The following is an 18,962-nucleotide window of genomic DNA, read 5'->3' as shown; positions in this document are numbered from 1 at the left end:
ATTTAAAAAAATATGGGTACATTCAAGGCACTTCTATAATCTAATAAAACTTTCCCAGGAGTGACCGCTTACAAATAAAAGGGGTTGCAATGATCAAAGTTCTTCCAACAAATAGGAAATGTTTTTCTGAATCATCACCTCATATTCTTGAGATAATGATTCTCTCCTTGAGAAAAGAATGAGGTTTTTCAGTAAATTAAAAATAAATCATGCCATTAATATATATTAAAAATTTAAGAATTATTAAGGAAAATATTTTTGTGACCATTCAAAAGTGCTTCATATTTGTATCACTTTGCTCAAAAGGAACCAGGTGTAATTAAGATATTTCTTAGAGGTAGAAAGTCACATTATTTTAATTATAAGTTCATTACTTGTAATTTGTAGTTCAAATGAGCTAAGAGGAAAAAGTCTAGTAAATGGAATTAAAGAACTGTGACTTAGTAATTGCCTTGTGTTTAGGTAAGACCATACTTTTAATATTCAAAACTACAAATGTACAAAGTGAGCATTAAAAAAATACCTTTGTCACATCTGTTATATGCTAAGAAATAACTACAATTGTAGGTATATACATAAGTATACTTACAGAGGTCAAATACAAATTTTTACCCAAAAAAGGACGAACTCTTATTATAAGGTAAAAAATTTGTAAAAGGAAAATCTGTCACCCACACATTAATTCATTAGTTACTAATATATTTTTTTCTCCAAAGTCAGTCTGTAATCTTCGTCAATAATAACATATTTTGATACTTTTTATTACTTTAAAGGAGTGATAACATAACATGCACATAATAAGGAAATTAAGGGAAAAAATCCCATACAAGTCCTAGAGGACATTTGCTAAACTTAATGTTTCTGTGTTTCTGCAGACTGCTAAGGACGATGAAATAAGTACCATGTTTGAAGACCACAAAACATAGCCAACATCCATTATTCTAGTGATAATAAGGTTACTGCACAGTGTTGTTAAGTTTGGCCTGAGACTGCCTCTATACCTTGAGTTCTTATGTAAGAAACTGTGATCTGACTTAGGAGTGGGTAACCAAATTGAAAATGGCTGTTTTCAATTCTCAGCCATTCCCAAGCAGCTAACTGATCAGAGCATGTCCAACCAAAGGAGACATTTAGTGGTAACAAATCGAGCTATCTCTGTACTTTACTTAAGAGGTCTGTCAGTAAATACCCACTGTCCTCTAGTGTAAAGCAGAGGTTTGGGAAACTCTTCTGGTTTTGAGCGCTGCCCAATTCATAAATTGTTCTTTGCTCAAATAAATTTATTTAAAATTATTCATAGTTTGCCTAAAGTTTTTCGTTCACAACAATGTATTTTTACAAAAAATCCTTTGGTATAAATTCTTAGATGTAAATAGGACACTACGTTTAATTTAATAAATAAGCAGTCAGTTTAAAGAATAAAGGAAAGAGTTTGAGGGATTACAGGCAAAAAATAAAGTAAGAAACTAACCTTGAGAACTTCAAAATCTCCTTGAGGGCTTCTTTTTCTTTCTTTCTCTTCCTGTTTTTTCTCACTCTCCTCCAACAGCTTCTGTAGTTCTAGCAGCTTCTTTTCTTTTTCCAAAGCATTTTTCTGTGCCATCTCTATGTGTTCTTTTTCTAAAATCAAACTAGAGCTCATTTCAACCACTTGGCTTTCTAATTCTGATATTCTCAAGGTTAACGCTGATACATCTGACCCAATCTCGACTTCTGTTAGTTGATTTAAATTCTGGTCATTTGCCCTTTCAGGTTTGGATGACACTGCTTGTCTATCCTGACAGAACTTTGCATATTCCTGAACAGCCCCAAGTTGGGCTTGACTCACAAGGGCAGCAGCTACTTTTTCCTCAAGAATTTTCTGCAGATTTAAAATCTTCTTTTGAAGCATCTCTGTTTCAGACTGACCTTGCTCTTGCATGTCTTTTATTTGCTGGTGACACTGGATAAGTTCTAAGTCCTTTGCACTAACAGTGCTCTCAAGTTGTAGCAACTTTTTCCCCAAATTACTTATGGAAACTTTGCTGTTTTCTTCAAAAGATCTGAAGTAAGTCTGATTTTCTAGGAGTGTAGGATCATCCTCTGTAAGAACTTGCAGTGCAGGCTTGCTTTTTCTCAGATCATCTATAGTCATGTCAACACTCTTCTCTGGTGCACTTTGGACTTTCTCCATATTTTCATGTTCTCTCTTTAAGTTGCATAATTCTTGTGTTAGCTGATTCATTTTAAAATTGGTTTCTTTAAGTACATTTCTCATGAAGGTCATTTCTTCATTAGTAGCTTCTACGTGCTTTTCCAAAGCTAGCTTTTCAGCTGTAACTATATCCAATTGATGTTTTAAACTCTCTCCTTCTTCTGGAAGAGAATTAGCATCCATTGATGTTTTCTGTCCAATATTTGCCAATTCCTGTTGAAGTTTTTCTATCACTTCATTGAGCTGCTCTATTTCCTCTTCTCTATTTTTCTTTAAACATTCTTGATCACTCAACAAACATTCTATCTGGGTTTCAAGATGCCTTATTAGGTCATTTTTCTCTTCAATAACCTATCAATTAATGAAAAAGATAACATACATAATAAATATGTATTTATATTTTGGAAGTTCTAATTTATTTTAGGCAGGACTTTAAACAGATTACTAGTTCTCAGACATACTACCTTACTTTAACTCAATACAGACTACACCTCCCTCATCATATGAAACAAAGACCTTATCAGAACTTCATTCAGAAAGTTATGTTAAATGTAAAGTGACTTAGACTTCTAGGCGCTGATTTCCTAATAGCAAAACACTCAATATCTACATCTATTTTCTATTTATTTTTTTGAGCTCTGTTTTCCTGGGTTAGAGTATAGTGGTGTGATCTCACTACATGTTCATATTCCTGGCTCAAGCAATCCTTCTACCTCATCCTCCAAAGTAGCTGGGAATACAGGTGTGTGGCAATACATCCAGCTAATTTTTCTATTTTCTGTAGAGATAGGGTCTCACTCTTGCTCAGGCTGGTCTTGAACTCCTAGCCTCAAGTAATCCTCCTGCCTTGGCCTCAATATATCAATATGTCTTAATTGAATTCACAACTGCCAAGATGTGGAAGCAACTCAAGTGCCCATAAACACATCAATGTATTAATATGGTATATGTATACCATGGAATACTATTCAGTCATAAAAAAGATGGAGGCTTGACATCTTTTATATAAACCTGGATGAAGTTGAAGAACAGTCTACTCATAAAGTATCACAAGAATGGAAAAATCAGATATCCAATGTACTCAATTCTAATATGAAACCAGGATGAACAAATACAAGCACATATAAGAGGAAAAGCATAATTAAACTCCAGTTGGGGGGAAGGGACAAGGAAAGGAGGGACGGGGAAAGGAGGAAGATGAATAGGGGATTGGTGTGCTTTCAATATGCACAATATATGGGTATATGGCACAACTCCTGGATGAGGGGCACGACTACAACTTGGACTCTATCTAACCTAATCATCTGTACCCTCATATTAACCTGAAAAAAAAATTGTAAACATTTCATTAAAAAAATGTAATTGAAAAGGATGAAGTACTAAAGCCTATAGTAAGTTGTGTCCAAAGGTAATTAACTCATATGAGATATGAGAATTTATAACAGATTTGATTATAATATAATGAAGTCTAAGTCATAGAGTCTCCCAGAAAAAACATTAAAATTCTCTGACAATATTAAGAGGAAGGCAGCTATGCTCACCACTATACCACCAATGCCAGCACGACAATATTAGGAGGAATAAAAATATTCACAGATTACTAAACCTTTGCTTCTTATAAATTAATACTAATGGCTAACAGAGAGTTAAGAGTTACACCTGGTTTTTAAACTTAGTGTAAAACTGAAAACTGTAACTATTTTGCCCTTTAAAATTCTGGCTCATATTAATTTCCGCTAATAACCAATTGTAAATGAGTATACCTTGTTATCTGTTGCACTTTTAAGTTGCTGCCGAAGGTTTGCAGTTTGCTCATTTAATTGGTCAATTTCTACCTCTTTTTCCTGTATTATTTGAGCAAATTTCCCAAATAGCACATGTTGGTCCTGAGTAGAAATAGGATCGGATTCTTTTATAACAAATCCCAGTTTCTCCATTTCATCCTAGGGATAAAAATAACCGTTAAAGTTGGATGTATCATTACATGTCATTCTGAGAACATTCTTTCAATTAACTCTTACAAAAGATATGGTGCATATTAGGAACAAATGATAAAAATTACAAGTATCATATGGTTATTATAATCCTTAAAAAGATTTGGTAAAAGCTCTCAACATTTTTCACTTACGATGAATTCAAATGTTTAGGTTGGGCTGAAAGTAAGTTTCATGCAAATCTATTTGCCCATTAATGTATTATTTAGCAGCTGGACTTAGCAAATACTTAATAAAGCTATATAGAACCAAAACTGACTGACTTATATGCAAAAGCTTTCTAAACTAATTACCTTGAATAATTTATTTTCTTGTTCTAGTTCTTGTAGGCGGGTAGTAGACTCCTTTTTCTGTATTTCTAATTGCATGTGTAGTTGCTGAACTTCTTCATTCTTGTTTTCCAGTTCTTCTCTAAATTGTTCTAATTGCTCTTCTAAGTTTGTGATCTTTAATATCAAAATTATCAAAAGAGAGAAAAAATTATTATTTGTTACACAAATAATTATCAAGAGAGAAGAGTGCTATTAACTTTGCAAGTACAAATGCTTAAAATATTTGAGTCATGAGAATAAAAGAAATGTGGTTTTTCTAATCCAAGTACACTTGTGCGAGTCCTAGAAATGCTCAAACTGAACATCCTTAAGCTATCCTACTCAAAGCAGAGACCTTTTGAGAAAAGATAAAAGAAGCCAATTCCTACCTAAAATATCTTCTCATGAGGCAAAAGAGTTATAGAAGGGGAAGAGTCAACATATTAAAACTTAGTTTAATTTAGTTGCTATCAAAAGACTCCAAAAACTATAGAATTAAGTCAGTTATTTTAGCCATCAAGTGAGACTAGTTCGATTTAGTCTAGTAAAATCTAGTTAACCCACTGCCAGGTTTGGGTGCCATGTGGGTCGTTAAGCAGAGGGAAGCAGAGGTAGAAACTAAAACCAAGAGATCTTTAGGTCTGAATTACAGAAACCTTAGAGTAACTTCACACAATTTTAGTTGAAAATCAAAGTCCCTGAGGATGGACTGTCAATAATGGCAAAGCTAGTGATCATTGATAGTTATACAGAGACTGAAACTAATGACAGATACTAAGAACTCGATTCTAAATTTAAGAAACAGGGTCTTGCTTAGTTCCCCAGTGGCAGTGGCATGATCATAGATCACGGCAACCTCAAACCCCTGGGCTCAAGTGATCCCCTGCCTCAGCTTCCCAAGTAGCTAGGATGCTGGGACGACACACACTACACTCCTGGCTAATTTCTTCTATTATTATTACTATTATTATTTTTGTCTGGTCTAGTCTCAAACTCCAGACCACAAGCAATTCTCCTACCTCTGACTTCCAAAGTGCTAGGATTATAGGTGTGAACCATCATGCACCACCAAGAACTAGTTATTTTTATATTTACAAAATTGGTTTTGATTGTAGACAGCAACAGTCATTTTGCTCACTTGTTTGCAGCTACTTAATAAATACTAAATGAATGGATTTCTCAATATGCACTTACTTGATGATTCAAAAGCAACCTAAGATACAAGCATTTAGTGGCAGCTAGCTCAGAGAGCAGCCTATAAATCATTTAGAGCCTCATTTAGAACTGAAAGAGGGCAGATGCTAATCATCTGTTGACATATTACAAAATCAGAATATTATAGCACTGACAAGGCAAGACCTTGAGAATCAGGTAGCTTAAAATTTCTTAGAAATAATATCAATACTAGTAGTAATAGCCATTCCAATTTACTGCTAAGCAATGTACAAAGTGCTTTATACATATTATTTTCTTAAAACCCTATGAGATGTGTCCTATGACAATGCCATCTTTAGAGATGAGGAAGAGAATCACAGAGGACTAACTTGCCTTGAGGTCACATAGCTAGTATATGGTAGAGCCAGCTTTTGACCTTGGGAAGATTACTTCTAGAGACTTCTGTTCTAAACTATCATTTATCCTGTTTCTAATAACTAATGTCTGAGATGAAACATTTAAAAATTTTGCTGTCATACTGGTATTAAACTCAGTAAACACTGAAATACATTTAGTGGTTATGCATATATATAATTATCAGGTTGCTGAACACTATAATGACTGTATTTTCTTCAAAGCTATCTAACATCATAGTATTTCCAATCTTCTTTATCTTTCCACAAGTACTTGTGATGACCAGGTATTATTTTAAAATCAACACATACATAGTTATTTAAGTTCAAAATTGCTACCCAATCTCATGTGCCATTTACTTGTTTTTTTAATACAACAATTTATGACCAAATTCCTAGTTCTGGAATCTAATGCCTCATTCACTACTCAGTGATTTGTGGGACAGACCTGGTACCACACAGGATGAGGTTAGAGGTGTAGCATGTCATGTCACACCCTAGACTTGTATTTTAACAAAATCCCCAAGATATTCGTAAGCACATTCAAGTTAGAGAAGCCCTAGCTGAAAGCACTAACTTTCTTGTCCTAGGAAGCTGAAGTTGAGGCTTCAAATCAGACATTTCAATTCCTAAACTGATGATGCTGTAGGGCCATCCTATTCAGCCAGACTCCAATGTAGTTCCGGCTCTCTTATTAGTGAGTTCGTAACAACCCAATACCAGAACACTATTATTAAAGTTTGAAACTAGAAACTGGTAACTATTGTTTTTCTGTTGTTAAATTTATTTGGATTTTATTAATTTGTACCTAACCTATTTGTGTTTTCTTTTTGTAAAAGAATTTTTTACTCTTTCAAATCCATCTGTCTCCTTAATTAGATAGTGAATTCCTTGAAGTCCAGTACTGGACACCAGTTCTCTCATGTGTTAAGAGTTTAATAAGTGTTGCATGGTAGTCTTAAATACTTCTTACTGACAAGATGTAACAGGCCCCAGTGCTTTGGCAGTAGTATCACAGGGCTTCACCCTCAGGGAAACACGAGAAGAATTCTTGCTCAACCACTTAGTGTGTGGCCATGAGCAAGATACATAACTTCTCTTAAGACTCAGTTTATACATCTGCAAACTGGAGAAAAATACAGCTTGTCCCAGGGAAAATTGTAAGGATTAATGGTATTAAGGCATTTAAAACACTTAGCACTCTGCAGTATAACAGCCCTCAACAAAATTAACTACTATCATTGCTACCCGCAAGTAAGATTTCATTAGCTCTGTAAAGAGCTAAAATCTTTTGTATCTTTTTCTAAAAGAAATACTTCCATTTTTTTCTCCATTAATCCCTTTCTCCTATAATCCCCAAACTCCTTTCTTTTAAAGTTTTCTTCTCTTTTTATTCACCTTCCATTTCTAAATATTCTTAAACTAAATAAATGAAAAAATATTTCATAGGCCAAGTGTGGTATCTCATGCCTGTAATCCTACCACTTTAAGAAGATGAGGTGGGAGAATCACCTGAGGCCAGGAGTTTGCAACCAGCTTGGGCAACATATGAGATCCTGTCTGCACAAAAAATTAAAAAAAATTAAAAAATTAGCCTGGGAGCACAAACCTGCAGTCCCAGGTACTTGGGGGACTGAGGCAGAGGGACTGCTTGGGCCCAGGTTTCAGTGACCTGTGATTATGTCACTGCTCCAGCCTACATGACAGAGGAAGATTTTTTTTTTAAAAAAAGACCTATAAAAATGTAGGCTCTGAGAGTAGTGGAAAGTATCTTAAATAGAATAACATATAGGATCTGCACCCAGTGGCTCACGCCTATCATCCAAGCACTTTAGGAGGCTGAGGCTGGAGAATCACTTCAGGACAGGAGTTTGAGACCAGCCTGAGCAAGACTCTGTCTCTAAAATCAGCCAGATGTGGCAGGCGCCTGTAGTCCTAGCTACTTGGGAGGCTGAGGCAAGAGAATCACTTGAGCGCAAAAGTTTGAGGTTGTTATGAGCTATAACACCATGACACTCAACTGGGGGTGACAAGTGAGACTGTGACTGAAAAAAAAAGTATAGATATAAAATTATCCTGAGTATTAATAGCCAAAGATATAATTTAAAAAAACTTTAAATTAAAAAAAAAACTTTAAATTTTATTTTATGTAAATTTTAACAATATGACATAGCTAGACAATGTTGTATTATAATTTGTTTTAGAAAAACTATTAGTAGACAAAAGCTTAAATAAATCATAAATTATTTAGAAAGTTGAAATTACCACTGTCCTAAATGTAGATTTTTCTTTTTTAGGAAGGGAAAGAGTAGAGAAATACAGGAGAACTTTATATAATACTTTACTATTAATCTCTTGTTTTAAGAATACATTTATTATAGCTGGGCGTTGTGGCAGGCACCTGTAGTCCCAGCTGCTTGGGAGGCTAAGGCAAGAAAATTGCTTAAATCTAAGAGTTTGAGGTTGTTGTGAGCTATGACGCCATGACACTCTACCGAGAGTGACATAGTGAGACTCTGTCTCAAAAAAAAACAAGAAAAAGGAATGCATTTATTATATTGTAAAACAGCACCATAATCTCCCAGGGCAATACAACTTTAAAAACAAACAAACAAACAAAATGCAGCAAAGTGGCAACTCAATGTTCATGCCATGGTTAGTAGAAAAGAAAGACCCCTTTGTCCTAACATTACTATACTTTTCTGCCCTGCTCTTCACAGCTACCTGCTAAATTGGCCCTATTTCTGCCCCTCTAAACTTCCTGCTTCAAGGACTTTACACTTAGTTGCTCACATGTTGACTGCCTTCCAGGTCAATTTACTGAGCTGAGAAACAGCATGAACTCTGGTTTTAGATCACACACTCCATTTCATTCAAATGACTACTTTCAGGTAACTGATTTAAAATATTTGAAACTACATTTTGTCATTTAAAAATAAACTTCTTACCTCTTTTTCCTTTCTGTCTATGGCATCTCGTTCGGCCTGCAATTGTACTTCCAGTGACAATTCTGCTTTAGCAGCTCCAAACTGTTTTTGGTCCTCTGCCTTTAAATATATAAAAATGTTCTCAAATTGTTAAACATTAAATTTTGATTATACCTTTTTTGGGTATAAGCAGCAATTCTCTTTAATTAGGAGTAGAAAATCTACATTAGTGAATAATCCAAAAATTACAGATATTCAGTTCTGAATGCGTAAATTCACACAGAAATCTCCTTTCTATCCCCTTCCCAAGTTTTCTTTTCTTGCTCTTATTTTATTCATTTTTGCTTTCTGACACACAATGGTGATGGACTGTGCTACTGCTTAGCTTAGGGTACAGCATCAGGCTAAACTGGTGTCCATTATTCACTATTCTATTATTGATGATTAAAAGAGTAATTACTACTCCTGGTTCAACTAACCTTCCTTTCTCAGGACTAAGATATGTAAGCAACTTTTGGAAATAAAACCAAACAGAAATGATTATGATGTTAACAAAGAGAAAGATATATACTTCATATTTTACATATTAATATCAAGAACTCAATAATTTTTTCTTTAAAAGAACTGATGTTTGAGTAACTGAGGTAATCTTTTTTTTTTTTTTTTTTAGACGGAGCCTCAAGCTATCCCCCTGGGTAGAGTGCCATGGCATCACGCTCACAGCAACCTCCAACTCCTGGGCTCAAGAGAATCTCCTGCCTCAGCCTCCCAAGTAGCTGGGGCTACAGGCGCCCGCCACAACGCCCGGCTATTTTTTGTTTGCAGCCATCATTGTTGTTTGGCGGGACCAGGCTCGGGATTCGAACCTGCCACCTTAGGTGTATGTGGCTGGTGCCTTAGCCGCTTGAGCCATAGGCGCCGAGCCTGAGGTAATCTTGATTAAAACCCTTAATTTGCCCAAATAAGAAGCCATACCTTTTGAAAAGTGTCTGCACTAACGAGTAAGGCTTGCTCCAGTTCCCTTACTCTGAACTCCAGTTTCTCAATTTCTTCATTTCGCTCTTGTATGTCCCTTTGAAGCTGCTCTTTAGAGAGCAAAAGCTCACTGCACTTGTCTGTTTTTTCTTTCAGATGATTTGTTAACTGTTCCACCTGAAATATATGAAGCAAAAATTATAATTAAAACAAAATTTAGCAAGCTCCTAACTACAAGTTGAGTATTCCTAATTTCAGATCTCTGAAATCTGAAACACTCTAAAATGAAACTTTGTAGAGATGAAGTCTTGCTATGCTGCCCCAGGTAGATCAGAGTGCAGGGGCTACCCACAGGCTATTCACATGGAGCGCAGCTTGGCTATTCACAGGTGCCATCACAGTGCATTCACTACAGCCTCACGGTACACAGATGCTCCTTACTGCCCTGCATTCTCATCTCTTTTGAGCTGATGGAATGTATAGATGTAAAAAGTGACTATTATCAAATTATAATCCATAAAAGATTTTAAAGGTCATTTTTAAAGGTCTCATGGAAGAGTAAGAAAAAGTAGTATGCAAATTTGTCTTCTTTATTAGGTCTTAGCGTGATCTAGTGGGATCAAGTGATCTTCCTGCCTCAGCCTCCTAAGTAGCTGGGGTTACAGTTGCATAGGTCACCATGCCTGGCTCAAAATCTAAAACTTTCTGAGTGCTGATATGATGTCCAAATGAAATGCTCATTAAAGCATTTTTGATTTCAGATTAGGAATGTGGCACTGGTAAATGTTATGCAAACATTACAAAATCCAAAACCAGAAGCACTTCTCGTCCCAAGCATTTGAAATAAAGGATAGTTAACCTGTATAAGATGTATCTATTTTCATTTCGAAAGGCATTTTTTCTAGAAAGTATTTTTAAATGTTATCCTAATTTAATTTTTTTAAGGATAAGAACTATTGTCTACAACAAGGTGACATTTTCCAAGTTGATAAAACTTGGCAACTCTAGTAAAAAAGCAACATTAGTAAAAAAGACATAAATTGTTTTCACACAATCCTTAAAGTTCTTTCTCAGGTCAGGTGTTGGGGCTCAGGCCTGTGATCCTAGCACTTTAGGGGGCCAAGGCGGGGAGGTCCCTTGAGTCTAGGAGTTTGGAGGTTGCAGTGAGCTATAATGAGCCCACTGTTCTCCAGTGTGGGTGATAAGAAAGAGAAGCCACCTCAAAAAAAAAAAGTTCTTTCTCTTGAGACTAACACTTTCTCTGTCTAGAAAGAAGGGAAAAACACATTTTTAGTATGTTGAATTGTCTAATGACACAGTCACACTAAGACCTAATAAAGAAGACAAATTTGCACACTACTTTTCCTTACTCTTCCATGAGATAAACTGATATAGAAAACCTTTTATGGATTATAATTTCGTAACAGTCACTTTTTACACCTGTACATTCCATCAGCTCAGACTAGAGATGAGAATGCAGGGTGGCGAGAAGCATCTGTGTACCTTGAGAGCCTCCCTAAGTGTCTTGCTAGTCTTGTTTTTTCCTCTACCCAAAATAAGCGAAGCTCTCTAAGACATATTCCCTAACGCTGGTATGCAGATCCCTTCTAGTGAATGGTTTTGTGATGTGAAGAATAGAAAGATTAGTAATAATTTAAGAGATTAGTTCAGATCAAGTGAGGAGAGAAAGTTTACTTCAAATAAAAAGCATGTGAGGCTGGGCATGGCAGCTCATGCCTGTACTCTTAGCACTTGGGAGGCTGATATGGGTGGATTGCTCGAGCTCGCGGGTTTGAGACCAGCTTGAGCAAGAGTGAGACCCCTATCTCTAAAAATAGCTGGGTGTTGTGATAGGCGCCTGTCGTTCCAGCTACTTGGGAGGCTGAGGCAAGAGAATCGCTTGAGCCCAAGAGTTTGAGGTTGCTGTGAGCTGTAACACTGTGGCACTCTACCGAGGGTGACATAATGAGACTTTGTCTCAAAAGGAAAAAAAGGTATGATGGTAAGAAATAAAAGGAATTCTACCTTTTGCCAGTGAAATACTCAAGAGAGAATTCCTACAAATTACAATGATTCCTCAGAACATTAAAAAACTGCAAGAATATTAGAAGGTTAAGGATAACAGTAATAAAGCTATTAAGAAGAAATTTTAACAATAACAGATTAATTAAGATTTGGGAGTAAGGTCAAGAGCAAAGGCAATAAAACAGGTACAAAAAACCAGCACAATATATAATTAGTTAGAATTTATAGTTCTTGAGAAGCCAGGAATCAGATCTGGCAAGATAAGAGAGAAAACAAACAAAAACCCAAAATCTTGGAAAAGCATCAGACATGCACATCCTTACTAGTCTCTTAAAATTTCATGAATGGGCAGGACAACCTTTTCAAATATAAGAAAACCATACAATGTGACACTCTAAGTTTTAGAGTTTATTTATTTATTTTTATTTTTTTGAGGCAGAGCCTTACTTTGTCACCCTTGGTAGAGTGCTGTGCATTATAGCTCATAGCAACCTCAAACTCCTGGGCTTAAGCAATTCTCTTGTCTCAGCCTTTTGAATAACTGGGACTACAGGTGCCCACCACAACACTTTCCTATTTTTAGAGATAGCGTCTTGCTCTGGCTCAGGCTGGTCTTGAACCTATGAGCTCAGGCAATCCACCCACCTTGGCCTCCCAGGGTACTGGGATTACAGGTGTGAGCCACTGTGCCAGGCCGTAAGTTCTAGAGTTTAAATGTTCTTTTGAGTTTGACAAACTAATGATTATTTTCTACAAGTGTGTATGTTTGTTAGGAATAAGGGCTAGAACTAAACTCTGTGGAAACTGATAAACTTTCCTACTACTCTAGTGAATAAAATTTTATTATAGTGTTGGGGCAGCACCTGTGGCTCAGTGGGTAGGGCGCTGGCCCTATATGCCGAGGTTGGCAGGTTCAGAACTGGCCCTGGCCCTGGCCAAACTGTAACAAAAAATAGCTGGGCATTGTAGCAGGCGCCTGTAGTCCCAGCTACTCGGGAGGCTGAGGCAAGAGAAGTGCCTAAGCCTAGGAGCTGGATGTTGCTGTGAGCTGTGATGCCACAGCACTCTACTGAGGTTGATAAAGTTAGACTCTGTCTCTTAAAAAAAAAATTATTATAGTGAGTTTATAGGTGTTTGGAACTCTTTAAGAGAAATAAAATCCAGTAAAGTGCATAAAAATTATATTAGAGGCTCGGCGCCTGTGGCTCAAGTGGCTAAGGTGCCAACCACATACATCCAAGGTGGTGGGTTTGAATCCAACATGGGCCTGCCAAACAACAATGATGGCTGCAACCAAAAATCGCCGGGTGTTATAGTGGGCGCCTGTGGTCCCAGCTACTTGGGAGGCTGAGGCAGGAGACTCGCTTGAGCCCGGGAGTTGGAGGTTGCTGTGAGCTGTGATGCCACAGCACTCTACCCAGGGGGACAGCTTGAGGCTCCTGTCTCAAAAAAAAAAAAAAGATTAAAAAAAAAAAAGAAATTATATTAGAAATAAAAAGTTGTTTTCAGAAATAATACTAACTGTAAGTGTTCACTATGTGGCAGGCCAATACTTCAATGAGAAGGGTGCTATTACAGTCTCCCTCTCAGAAATGAAGAAACAGAGATTCGAGAGACAAAGAGACTTAGTCACTGCCACATGTTTGGTAAACAGCAGAATCATGTTCGAAACTGAGATCGCCTTACCCCAAGCACAATGTCTTTATCATGATAAGCCATCATTAGGAGTTTATACAATGAATCTTAACTCATTCATGTTGCATTCATTTGGTAAATACAAAGTTCTGACTATGTTTCTACATGAGGAAAATGGACAATTAGGGTGAAAAAGAAGCAAAGAGACTAGTCAGGAGGTCATCACAATGGCTTGGAAACAATGATGATAACTAGGGTTTGGTGGGTGAACGAGGTAGCAACAACAGAAAGGTGCAGTGCAAGCTGACCCACCAATGGTTTGGAAGGAGGGGCTGAGGAAAAAGAGAGGAGTCAAGGATAAATTCTGAGTCTCAGCAAGAAGATATAGAAGTACAGAATTTACTGATAAAGTATAAGGGGACACAGGTGGAACAGACATGTCACAGAAGCCAAGAGCAGAAAGTATTCTGGAAGAAGGCTGTAATACATGGTTCTGAATGGTTAAGATGAACATTTAAGGTGATTATTTGATACAGCCATGTATCAAGGTTCTCTGCAAACCTTCACAAGAACACTTTAAATGGAGTAGAAATATTAAATCCCACTGAAATACAGCACTTGGAAACTTCAGTGGAGTAGACCGAGCACAGGATAGGACAGGACAGTAGAGAGTGAATACAGATAACACTTTTGATCAGTCTTGTTGAGAATGGGAATACAGAAACAGGCAGGAAAGTTTATTTAATTGGGCAATACTAGCAGATATAGGCAAATGAGACTGATTCCAGATTTCAATACCAACAATTTTTAGGATTAATGACTTTCTTGTGTTTTAAGTAACATTTAATTTTCTGATTTTAAAGATTTATGTATAATAAAAATAAATCACTCTTATGTTTTTTGTAATGTGCATCTTATTTTGTACTCAAGATACAAATCACTGTATGGTAGACAAGGTCAAGTTAAGTTCTTACCTCTCTAGTTTGATGTTCGTTGATAGGCTGGAATCGAGGTACAACCTTCAGTTGCTGTTCTAATTTCTGAATTTCCTGTTGGAATACATCTCTCTCGTGTTCTCGGTCAATGGCTTGCTCCTGAAGTTTAATAACAGCAACGGAAGAAACAACATTTAGTGAAGCTTTTAATTCTCTTACTTCCCCTTTAGTGGTAGGTTAGTTTTGTTTGAAGACAAAGGACTGAAGATCATAGAATACCCCAAGGTTTAAAAAGATAACTTTTTTGGTATGATATGTAGCCTATTTGGGCTCCTCTACAAACATTAAGTATATAACTACTATCTGAAATAACATTTCTTTTTTATTTAATTATCGTTAAATGAAGAATAAAAAAAAAAATTCACCTTAACCTGAATTCAACTGTTGGAACAAAGAAGGAATTCCACTGTTAATTTAGTGGTTAAACAAAATAACTAAAATAAATAATTTGGTAAGTCAATTTTTAAAATCCTAATCTATGTGTATACCTAAAATTATAAAATGTGTAAGAATCTGATTCTCTGATCTGTGAAGAGATTATCATTCTTAAATAAAACCTCAAAGGAAGATGGGAAGACAGTAATGGCAGCATGGCTACTGGTCTAGTCTCCTACTTCCAACCACCACGTTGTTACCTGCAGGTATCTTTTTAGGCTGAAGCAGCAGTGGCCAACTGGCTCTTGGAATTCCCACCAGCTTTGGCTACTGCTTACATGAAACACTAGGATATGCTGCTGCTGCCTCTTTTTTTTTTTTAGGATTAGCTTCTTAACTCTGATTTTGGAAAGGCTAACTGGTAGGGCTTGTGGATAATTTATTTAGCTCTACTGATATTAATTCTGATTGCTGTATGATAAAAATTAATGGAATTTTAAATTGAATATTTTTTGATCAATTGGTAGAATACACATAAGTAAAATATTAAAGAGTCTTGATAATTTAAAATTCACAGCCCATAATAGTAGCAAGTAACATTCCACTGAGGAAAATCAATATTTAAGTTAAGAATACTTACATCTAAAAATTTTCTCATTTTTTCTAACTGCTTTTCCAGTGCTTGATTTTGCTGTCGTAAGTCCATCAGTTCCGCATTTTTTTCTTGTTCCAGCTCTATAAACCTACTGACTTGTTCCTCAACATCTATTTCTAGAGCTTTCACTTGCTTTTGAAGGTCATCACGCACTTTTTCAGCTTGACACTGTACTTCTAGTTTTTCCTTCATTAGTTTTTCTGTCTCCTGTAGTAATTCTGTTTATAGATGCAAAAGTATCCTGAGTTACATCACAGTTGGTGATGTTAAGATAATTCAATCAGCCATAACTACCAAAATCAAAATTTTACCTTTATGAAATAGAACGTGAATTACTTTAAATATACATAAAGTATTTATCTTATGAAAATATCAAAATATCTCAACATATTCCTACATAAGTAAACAAAGTAGCATAAGTAAAATTATACAGTGTTAACAAAAGAGAATATATCCTGTCACTAAAAATAATATTCTTTGTGAAAATAACATAGCAAATGACAAAAAGTCTAGTTTTATTATCAGGAAAGAAACAAAGTCCAATTAAATTCGAGCATAGGAAAAACTCACCATTTCTTCACCTCAGGCATAAAGCAGTCATTCCAAACCCATAAAGTCAATTTTATATACATATATAACACACATGAAGATCAAACATCGTAAATCTTTAACCAAGGTAAGTAAGAGTTACAGAAAAGAAATACAACTATAGGCAGAATGTCTGTTAGTCTTACTCCTTATTAGGTCCAAATTCCTAAGCTGCTCTGCATGCTCACACGTATGTGCACCAAGGAAACCCACGTGGATAAAGTGTGGTGCAGTGCTCAAGAGCAGACTGCGAGGTTCAAATCCTAGCTCTACCAATTATCATGCATGTGCCACTTAACGTGACGTCCATCAATTTTTTTTTATATATAAACTGAAGATAGTATTACTGATCTCTTTAAGTTACTTTGGGATTTAATGAGTTAATGTATGTAAAGAACAGTGCCTAGGGTACGGTAAGTATTATGTGTTAGCTATTATTAATAATACAATAATGAAGTATATATAGCAAAAAAAAAAATCTTCTAATGAAGAAAATGGAAAAAAAAAATCTCTACTGATTTGGTGTGGTGGCTAACACCTATAATCCTAACACTCTGGGAGGCCGAGGCAGGTGGATTGCCCTGAGCTCAGAGGTTTGAGACCAGCCTGAGCCAGAGTGGGACCTCCTGTCTCTACAACAACAACAAAAAATAAAAAAAAAGAAATCCCTAGAGTGTTCATGCTAATTGCTGTTCCAACTTGGTACTCAGGACTAAGATCTATAGAAAACAGCTTTTCTTCTAAAACAATACTGATATTACATGGTAATACAAAGGCAAATCAACCAGAAAGCCTCTTACTAAATTTCACTAATCCTTTTGCTACCATCATTTTATTACTCCCTAATTAAGAAACAGCTTTTTGAAAACTTATAGATAAGAACAGTTTAATATATTTTTGAAAGAAAGTTTTTTAAACAACTTAAAATCAAAATGGTCACTATGGTCACTATTTTAAGATGATGGTCATTATGAATCTCAGCTGTTAATTTCACATAAAAATACATATGTACTTTTATTGTAAGAGAAGCCTTTTGTTGTTAAAGAGGAAAACTGTAAGTATGAAACACAACAGCAAAAATGCAAAATTAGAGATATGTTAGTGGTTGAAAATCCAGGGGTCACCCATACTTTGGAGTTGTAAGTCTCCCACCCAAGGACTGGCCATGCAACTGTGTACACACACCTGCTCCAGGTGCTGCATCAACTGCAGCATCAACCAGTCCTAGGAGAACAGGGAAAAAAAAAAAAAAAAGAAAAAAGATACAACAAAAATTTATATGTCTTCCATTTCCTAAAATAGGATAGCATTCACAACACGCACGCACGCGCACCCTCAAAAAGCAAAAGTTGAAGTCACTGATTATTACCATTGGTAACATTTAGAGAAGTTACATTTCCGGCATATTTTACATGTATAATGTATATTCTTTCCACATTTAAAAATTCCAATTCTAAACTTATGTTAAACTAATTTGAGCAATCAGGAAAAATCTTCACCACACTCCAAAAATGTTATGTTGTATTTCTAAACGGATAAAGTCAGTGAAAACACATAATTCTAACTGCATATGCAACAGGAAAGTGAGAGGGCATCATAAACAGGGTTTAAAGTTCCATCATTATAGGCCGGTGTGGAGCCTTACACCTATAATCCTAGCACTCTGGGGCATGGAGGCGGGTAGACTCTTTGAGCTCAGGAGTTCAAGACCGTGTGAGCAAGAGCGAGAGCCTGTCTCTACTAAAAAAGTCACCATTGCACATGGTTGGCTAATAAAACATTTACCTATAAGGTAGATTTTCTGATAATTAAAAAATCTCTATATAAAATACATGAATAATGGCAATGAAGGAGGAAAAACAGCCACCCTGGACTTTGAAAGAATATAAATAAAATTGGAGAAATGTTTCATACGAGTTCTGAAAATACATACGTTGTTCAACTGGGCCTGCCTCTGCCTTCATAGCCTCCTTTTGTCTGGACAATAATTCTCTTTCTTCTTGGATCTGCTGCCGCTCTGCTTCCAGTTCTTCTAATCTATTACCAGCACACAACAACTCCTGCTCCAGACGATCTATTATGTCAGTTTTTTCCTGAATTTGCCTTTCAAAAAGAGTTTTTTCATCTGCATAGCCATCAATGACACCTAAAAAACAGAATTAACACAGTCATTTCATTAACCATTAGATTTTAATACAAATCATTCCAACCTATTGAAAGTCTTCAATGAATGTGCTACTGGTAACAGCAACTACTAACATTTTTTTTTTTTTGCAGTTTTGGCCAGGGCTGGGTTTGAACCTGCCACCTCTGGCATATGGGGCCGGCGCCCTACCCTTTGAGCCACAGGTACCACCCTACTAACCTTTAATATGGTATGTTCAACACAGATATTTCTTGTTAATCATTGTGCATAAATACGAAATTTCTCTGAACTTTCTAGTACTTTGCTATACTAAAGTACCACATTGTGTAGGTATCACTCACTTTTTAAAACAGATACAAACATATACATTCCTAAAAACTAAATATAAATTAGATACTTGTAAGTGGAATCACATTTTAAATATACCAGAGAAGTTGGTATTTTAAGTAATTTTAGAAGGCCAATGTACACAACAGCAGGGGTGAATTTGGAGCATAGGGCATTAGAGGTTTAAGGCCTAAAACTGCCATATAATGGTGCCCTTAAGCAATTTATTTTTTGAGACACAATCTCA

The 18,962-nt window shown here is 36.0% G+C and overlaps 1 protein-coding gene across 1 annotated transcript in view; it reads right to left on the bottom strand.

Annotated features, from left to right (window-relative positions):
• AKAP9 (A-kinase anchoring protein 9) overlaps positions 1–18,962 on the bottom strand; it is a 171,481-nt gene that overhangs the window by 37,257 nt on the left and 115,262 nt on the right. The window contains exons 24-31 of the mRNA XM_023507496.1: positions 18,176–18,388; positions 15,640–15,872; positions 14,604–14,723; positions 9,970–10,146; positions 9,016–9,114; positions 4,482–4,634; positions 3,958–4,137; positions 1,472–2,545 (exon numbers count right to left, since the gene is read on the bottom strand). Coding sequence (XP_023363264.1) covers positions 1,472–2,545; positions 3,958–4,137; positions 4,482–4,634; positions 9,016–9,114; positions 9,970–10,146; positions 14,604–14,723; positions 15,640–15,872; positions 18,176–18,388 — 2,249 coding nt within the window. The remainder of the gene's footprint in view (positions 1–1,471; positions 2,546–3,957; positions 4,138–4,481; positions 4,635–9,015; positions 9,115–9,969; positions 10,147–14,603; positions 14,724–15,639; positions 15,873–18,175; positions 18,389–18,962) is intronic.

Source organism: Otolemur garnettii, unplaced genomic scaffold (genome assembly GCF_000181295.1).
Source record: "Otolemur garnettii isolate 467f Iridium unplaced genomic scaffold, OtoGar3 scaffold00005, whole genome shotgun sequence".
Lineage (NCBI taxonomy): Eukaryota > Metazoa > Chordata > Mammalia > Primates > Galagidae > Otolemur > Otolemur garnettii.
The sequence above is the reverse complement of the archived record's forward strand: the minus strand, read 5'-3'. Positions and strand labels throughout refer to the sequence as shown.